An 8349-nucleotide genomic window follows, 5' to 3' on the forward strand; every position below is an offset into this window, starting at 1 on the left:
CCCCCCCCTTTTCCCTGGTAACCCCCGATCGGATCTCCTTCTCAATATACTAATTTCCACCTATGAGTGGAGTCATATAGAGTTCGTCTTTCTCTGACTGACTTATTTCGCTTAACATAATGCCCTCGAGGTCCATCCACATTGTTGTGAATGGGCCAATTTCGTCTTTTTTTATGGCTGAGTAGTATTCCATTGTGTATATATACCACATCTTCTTTATCCAATCATCAGTTTCTGGGCATGTAGGCTGGTTCCACGTCTTGGCTATTGTAAATAATGCTGCGATGAACATAGGGGTGCAACGGACTCTTGAGATATCTGATATCAGGTTCTTAGGATAGATACCCAGTAATGGGATGGCTGGGTCATAGGGTATTTCTATTTTTAACTTTTTGAGAAATCTCCATACTGTTTTCCATAGTGGCTGTACCAGTTTGCATTCCCACCAACAGTGTATGAGGGTTCCTCTTTCTCCACAACCTCTCCAACATTTGTCGTTCTTGGTTTTGGATGTTTTTGCCAATCTAACGGGGGTAAGGTGATATCTTAGTGTAGTTTTGATTTGCATTTCCCTGATGATTAGCGATGATGAACATCTTTTCATGTGTCTATTGGCCATATTCATTTCTTCTTTTGAGAAATGTCTGTTCATGTCCTCTGCCCATTTTTTGATCGGGTTGTTTGTTTTTTTGTTGTTAAGCAGTGTGAGTTCTTTGTATATTATGGAGATTAACCCTTTGTCGGATAAGTGGCTTGTAAATATTTTTTCCCAATTAGTGAGCTGTTTTTTTGTTTCAATTCTGTTTTCCCTTGCCTTGAAGAAGCTCTTTAGTCTGATGAAGTCCCATTTGTTTATTCTTTCTATTGTTTCCCTCAACTGAGGAGTTACAGTGTCCGAAAAGATTCTTTTGAAACTGATGTCAAAGAGTGTACTGCCTATATTCTCTTCCAAAAGACTTATTGTCTCAGGCCTAATCTTTAGGTCTTTGATCCATTTTGAGTTTATTTTGGTGTGTGGTGAAAAAGAATGGTCGATTTTCAATCTTTTGCATGTGGCTGTCCAGTTTTCCCAGCACCATTTGTTGAAGAGACTTTCTTTTCTCCATTGTAGGCCCTCTGCTCCTTTGTCGAAGATTAGCTGTCCATAGATGTGTGGTTTTATCTCTGGGCTTTCAATTCTGTTCCATTGATCTGTGGACCTGTTTTTGTACCAGTACCATGCTGTTTTGATCACTGTAGCTTTGTAGTATGTTTTGAAATCGGGGATTGTGATTCCGCCGGCTTTGTTTTTCTTGCTCAAGATTGCTTTAGCAATTCGTGGTCTTTTGTTCCCCCATATGAATTTTAGGATTGTTTGTTCAATTTCTGTGAAGAATGTTCTGGGGATTCTGATTGGGATAGCATTGAATCTGTATATTGCTTTAGGTAGTATGGACATTTTAACTATGTTTCTTCTTCCAATCCATGTGCAAAGAATGTCTTTCCATCTCTTTATGTCATCGTCAATTTCTTTCAAGAAAGTCTTGTAGTTTTCATTGTATAGATCCTTCACTTCCTTGGTTAAGTTTATCCCAAGGTATTTTATTCTTTTCGTTGTGATGGTGAATGGGATAGAGTTCTTGAGTTCTTTTTCTGTTAGTTTATTGTTAGTGTATAGAAATGCTACTGATTTATGCACGTTAATTTTATACCCTGCTACTTTGCTGTAGTTGTTGATTATTTCTAATAGTTTTTCTGTGGATTCTTTGGGGTTTTCTATGTATAAGATCATGTCGTCTGCAAACAGCGCGAGTTTTACTTCTTCGTTACCTATTTGGATTCCTTTTATTTTTTTTTCCTGCCGAATTGCTCTGGCCAGCACCTCCAGTACTATGTTGAATAGGAGTGGTGAAAGTGGGCACCCTTGTCTTGTTCCTGTCCTCAGAGGGATGGCTTTCAGCTTTTGTCCATTGAGTATGATGTTGGCTGTGGGTCTATCAAATATGGCCTTTATTATGTTGAGGTACTTTCCTTCTATACCCATTTTACTATTTTTAAAAGCACAAAACTATTTCATTTCTTCAACATATTTGTGATTGACTCAAATTATGATTGAATCTAAAGTGGAAAAACCTTACAAATCTGGTTCTACATATACTAATTAATACAATTGACTTGTTTCTTTTAAGAAAAAGTTAATTTACTTCTTTAGCAGCCAAAGTTTAAACTATTAAATTTGTCTAATTAACTCATAAACATTTGCCATCAGTAAAGTAACCACCTCTAGAAAACTACTCAAAGACCATCTCTCATGGTTTATCAGAATAATTTGCATTTACAAAAGGTGACATTTTATTGACCAAATTAAGTAAAATCTCCATTTTATTTTGGCATTTTGCTTCTAACTGGTTCCTCTATGATGGTAACTGAAGGAATTGGATTGGTATGTTCAGTGTTATAAAATAAGGATATTTAAATTTATCACAAAGTAAATCTGACATCTTGAAGCACGGTTGGCAGCTATTGAAAGTGTTCAAATGGACACTTTAAAAAAGTTTACTTGAAATAAACATTTTATTTTTTTATTAAGGTTATGATAGTTTACAACTGAAATTTCACAATGTTGTACATTATTATCTGTCATTCATCTTATAGGTGCGCCCCTTCACACTTTGTGCCCACCCTCCAACTCCCGTTCCCCCCATAACCGCTAGAGTGTTCTCTTTGTCCATGTGCTCATCTTCTACATATGAGTGGAATCATACAGTGTTTGTCTTTGTCTATCTGGGTTATTTCGCTTAACATAATACCCTCAAGGTGCATCCATGTTGTAAATGGGACGATTTTGTCATTTTTTATCATTAAGTAGTATTCCATTGTGTGTATATATATATATCATGTCTTTATCCACTCATCAGTTAATGGGCACTTAGGTTGCTTCCACGTCTTGGCTATTGTGAATAATGCTGCAGTGAACATAGCAGTGCATAAGTCTCTTGAATTGCTGATTCCAAGTTCTTTGGTTAGATACCCGGTAGTGGGATGGCTGGGTCATATGATATTTCTATTTTTAGTTTTCTGAGAAATCTCCATACTGTTTTCCATAGTGGCTGAACCACTTTGCATTCCCATCAGCAGTGTATGAGAGTTCCTTTTTCTCCACAACCTCTCTAACATTTATTATTTTTTGTCTTAGTTATTATAGCCATTCTAACGAGTATAAGGTGATATCTTAGTGTAGTTTTGATTTGCATTTCCCTGATGATCAGTGATGTTGAGCATCTTTTCATGTGCCCTATTGGCCATCTGTATTTCATCTTTGGAGAAATGTCTGTTCATATCCTCTGCCCGTTTTTTTTTTTTTTTTCCTTTTTCTCCCCAAAGCCCCCCTGGTACATAGTTGTATATTCTTCGTTGTGGGTCCTTCTAGTTGTGGCATGTGGGACGCTGCCTCAGCGTGGTCTGATGAGCAGTGCCATGTCCACGCCCAGGATTCGAACCAACGAAACACTGGGCCGCCTGCAGCGGAGCGCGCGAACTTAACCACTCGGCCACGGGGTCAGCCCCTATCCTCTGCCCGTTTTTTGATTGTGTTGTTTGATTTTTTTTTTGTTGAGTTGTGTGAGTTGTTTATATATTACGGAGATTAACCCTTTGTCAGATATATGATTTGCAAATATTTTTTCCAGTTATTGGGTTGTCTTTTCTGTTTCAATCCTGTTTTCCCTTGTCTCATAGAAGCTCTTTAGTCTGAGGAAGTCCCACTTGTTTATTCTTTCTTTTGTTTTCCTTGTCTGAGAAGACATGGTGTCTGAACAGATCCTTTTAAGATCAATGTCAAAGAGTGTACTGCCTATGTTTTCTTCTAGAATTTTTATGGTTTCAGGTCTTACCTTCAAGTCTTTGATCCATTTTGAGTTTATTTTTGTGAATGGCGTTAAGAGAATGGTCTACTTTCATTCTTTTACATGTGACTGTCCAGTTTACCCAACACCATTTATTGAAGAGACTTTCCTTTTTTCCATTGTATGTTCTCAGCAAATTGTCGAAGATTAACTGTGTGTAGATGTGTGCTTTTATTTCTGGGCTTTCAATTCTGTTCCATTGATCTGTGTGCCTGTTTTTGTACCAGTACCATGCTGTTTTGATTACGATAGCTTTTTAAGATATTTTGAAGTCAGGGATTGTGATGCCTCCAGCTTTGTTCTTTTTTCTCAGGATTGCTTTAGCAATTCAGGGTCTTTTGTTGCCCCATATGAATTTTAGAATTCTTTGTTCTATGAAATAAACATTTTTAAGTGAAATATAACATACCTACAGAAAACTGCTTAAGTCATGATGTTGCAGCTCAGCAAATTATCACAAACTAAACCCAAATCTGTCACCACTGCCTTGGTCAAGAAACCGAATGTTACCAAGGCCCTAGCTGTCCTGCTCATGCTGTCTTCTAGTCACTGCCCCTTCCTCCTCTCCAGAGATAATCCTGACTTCTAACACCACATAGTAATTTGCCTCATATAGGCCCATTTTACAATTGTAACCACTTTCATTTGAAATTTTCCCTATTCCTCCATGTTCTAGAATTAACGAATTGTATTTTGAATGAGACCAGCAGTGTTCAGAATCGCTTTTTATATATGTTTAATAATTGATAGAAATAATTTGGGTAATTAGCATGAAATCTGAAATGAGGAAAACCTGCTTTCCTTTAAATACACATTATTTTTCTGTATAGTGAAAAAGAAAGGACAACGGACTATGGATTTGTGTCATGTTTTACTTTTCTAATTAGATGATACCTTTAGCTGTGGTTAAGATATGGGAAAAGCAACTAATTCTTCAGGATTTTTTGCTTACTCAATTTTATTGTATTTAGAGCATTTAAAAATAATCCAGTGTAGACATGCTCTTATGAGACTAATTGTTGACTGTTTAGAGGTTTTTTTATGTTTCTCTTGTCTTCCTCCTTCAGTGGAAGCATTGACGTTTCCTCCTTCTTCTGGGAAGTCGTTCATTATGGGAGCAGATGAAGCCCTTGAAAGTGAACTAGGACTTGGAGAATTGGCAGGCCTTACAGTGGCCAATGAAGCAGATTCACTAACTTATGATGTGAGTAGTTTTATTTTTGTTGTTTCACTCATGTTTTGAAAATAAAAAGTTAATTTTATAGAAAAATATGGCAGTGGTAAAACTTCTTCACAAGTATAGAATTCGGTTCAACTTTAATCACAAACTTTGAAGGTATGAATATATTATAAAGATAAAAAGAATTTTTCAAATCATGTAGAGATTAAAATTATAGGCTTTACCTAAATCCGTAAGTCAGTATAGCTTATTCATTGGTTTTTGATAGGGGAAAAAATTCCCTTTTCCACTACCAAGTTTGGGTTTTGTTTTATGTTTTAAGGCATCAGTGATTAGTTGAAATTCATGCCTGCTGAAGGGCAGTGTTTGTTTGGCTTCCTTAGTACATCATAAATACCCTTCCAAGAAGTGATTTTAGCTCTTGTTAGGCGGGGATGCCTACAGGGTTCTTTCCACATGTTAAGGCTGACCCGCCAGTGATTTGGACCAAAATTGAAATCTTTATACCTTTATGCATGCATAACTTTACTTAAGCCCAAATAGGGTTGTTTTATAAATGCATTTATAATTGTTCATCATCATAAATTGTCAAAACAACAGTTGCTTATTTTATAAAGTATTTACAACTTGTCTTATCTCTTCATTAAAATCCTCTGACTTTGATACTTCATTACGTTTGTGGGAGAATACAGTGTAGCTCCTGCCACGTGGGGCTGTAGGATAAATGCCTGAGCAAACTGTGGATCTGATAAAGAGGTCCTCCAAAGAGGAATTCTCACCACCCACTCCTCTTTCTGCAAATCAGAAACTCTCACTCCCTATGCTAAGGCCCTTAGTAAGTCTTTTGGGTTCTACCTCCAAAAACAACCAAAATCCATATACTTCTTTTTACTTCTCATCCTAGTCCATTTTTTCTTCACCTGGAGCTACTTCAGTAACCTAATATAAATGAGCTCTTTGCACTGCATTCTCTACATATGTGATACAGATTTTTTAAAAAATCATTTGTATTTTTAACTGTTTTATGTCCTTATATTTTACATGTCTTTTTAAAACACTATTTAGTTGACTTTTTTTTTTTTTTTTTGCTGAGGATGATTCACCCCGAGCCAACATCCATTGCCAATCCTCCTCTTTTTATTCCTTGAGGAAAACTAGCCCTGCGCTAACATCTGTGCCAGTCTTCCTCTATTTTTTTGTATGTGGGACACCTCCACAGCATGGCTGGTGAGTGGAGTAGGTCTGCACCTAGGATCCAAACCCACAAATCTGGGCAACCAAAGCGGAACGTGCAGAACTTTAACTACTTGGCCATGGGGCTGGGCCCTGTTTAGTTGACTTTTGTTTTTTTCATCTAATCTTTAACAACCTTTTTAATTGAAGTATTTAATCCATTTCTTTTTAAAGTAATTACTGATATGTTTGGATTTAAGCCCACTATTTGTTTGTGCCTCCTGTTCTGTGTTCCTTTTGTCTCCTATTTTTCCCTGTATTGGGATTGATTTTTTTTTTGTATTCATCCTTCCCTCACCCCGTTATTTGGAGTGTATACACTTTTTCATTACTCTTTTAATCATTACCCTAGAGATTACCATACACATCCTTATCAAAATTTTACGTGCAAATATCTTTAAAATACCTTTAACTCTAGTTAAAAAACTCCTGCCCTATGTATAAGTCATTCTTGTTATATATTTTATTTCTCTATACATTTATCTCCTGTAAGATATTCAGTTAGGATTATCCGTTTTACTTTTTTCCATTCTCCTGTGCATGTGTGACTGTCCATTTGGGATCACTTCCCTTTTACTCTAAGAACACTTAATATTTCTCTCAAAGGGAGATCTCCTGGCACCCAATTCTCTCAGTTTCTGGTTTTCTTAAATTGTATTTATTTCATTTCAACTGAGTGAGTTAGCTATTATCTCTGATGTTGAATTCTAGTTGGCAAGGGTTTTTTTTTTTTTTTTTTTAAGCGCTCTAAATATATTATTTCATTATCCTTTTTTGGGTTTTTTTTTTGCTAGTCAACTGTGAATGAAGTCAGATGAAGTCAACTGTCACTTCTATTGTTGGTCATTCAATGGTAGTCTGATTTTTTCCTCTGGTATTTCCCTGTGTCTTGATTGTCAGCCAAGGTTTAGTTTTCTTTTTATTTAACCTTCTTGAAGTTCTTAGACCTCCTTGGTTTAATATGTATGTTTTCATCAGTTTTGTAAAGTTCTCAGCCGTCTTTCTTCAAATGCTGTTTTTGCACCTCTCTCTCTCTTTTCTTCTGGAAGTCTAGTTAGATCTTCTTTCTATATCCTGTCTCCTATTCCCTTTCTTCTGTATTTTCCATCTTTTGTTTTTTCCGTACTTCACTCTTGATTTTTTTTTTTTATTTTTATTTATTTATTTATTTTTTTTAAAGATTTTATTTTTTCCTTTTTCTCCCCAAAGCCCGCCGGTACGTAGTTGTGTATTCTTTGTTGTGGGTTCTTCTAGTTGTGGCATGTGGGACGCTGCCTCAGCGTGGTCTGATGAGCAGTGCCATGTCCGCGCCCAGGATTCGAACCAACGAAACACTGGGCCGCCTGCAGCGGAGCGCGCGAACTTAACCACTCGGCCACGGGGCCAGCCCCAACTCTAGATTTTTTTATATGACCTATATCCCAGTTTGCTAATTCTCTCTTCAGTTATATGTAATCTGTAATTTAACCTGTCTGTTGAGGCCTTATATTTTTTGCTTCTAGAATTCATTGTTTTGGTTTTTATTTACAGATTTCTTCCAAAATTTTCAATCTTCTGTCTTTTTGAACATAGTAAAAGCATGATTATTTTAAAGTTTGAATCAGAGACTCTGTAATTCTATTACTATTATGTGTTGTTTCTACTTGTTTTTATTTGTGTTGTGTTATCCCATATGGACATGGTTATTTTTCATTATGTCCAAATAACTATATTTGAAAAATTGTCTGTAGAAATAACTTCAGGCTTAGGATGGTATCTTCCCCCAGAAAGCCTATTTTAATTTACTCTCTCAAATGTCTGCAGCCACTAGAAATCTGGATCACCTCACTCCATTTTCAAATTTTGAGATCATCTAAAGCTGATCTATAATCCCTGCAAGGGCTTGTGTTCTTCCAGTTCACTCTTTTCTTTTTCCCAGATTGGCACCTCTGCTAACAACTATTGCCAGTCTTTTTTTCTTTTTTTTCTTTTTTCTGCTTTTTCTCCTCAAATCCTCCCAGTACAAAGTTGTATATTTTAATTGTGGGTCCTTCTAGTTGTGGCATGTGGGAC

At 36.4% G+C, this 8349-nt stretch overlaps 1 protein-coding gene across 2 annotated transcripts in view; it reads left to right on the top strand.

Moving 5' to 3' along the window:
- STRN (striatin) overlaps positions 1–8349 on the top strand; it is a 101447-nt gene that overhangs the window by 71377 nt on the left and 21721 nt on the right. For both annotated transcript variants that reach the window (XM_046661222.1, XM_046661223.1), the window contains one exon: positions 4952–5088. In XM_046661222.1, coding sequence (XP_046517178.1) covers positions 4952–5088 — 137 coding nt within the window. The remainder of the gene's footprint in view (positions 1–4951; positions 5089–8349) is intronic.

Source organism: Equus quagga, chromosome 5, assembly GCF_021613505.1.
Source record: "Equus quagga isolate Etosha38 chromosome 5, UCLA_HA_Equagga_1.0, whole genome shotgun sequence".
NCBI lineage: Eukaryota > Metazoa > Chordata > Mammalia > Perissodactyla > Equidae > Equus > Equus quagga.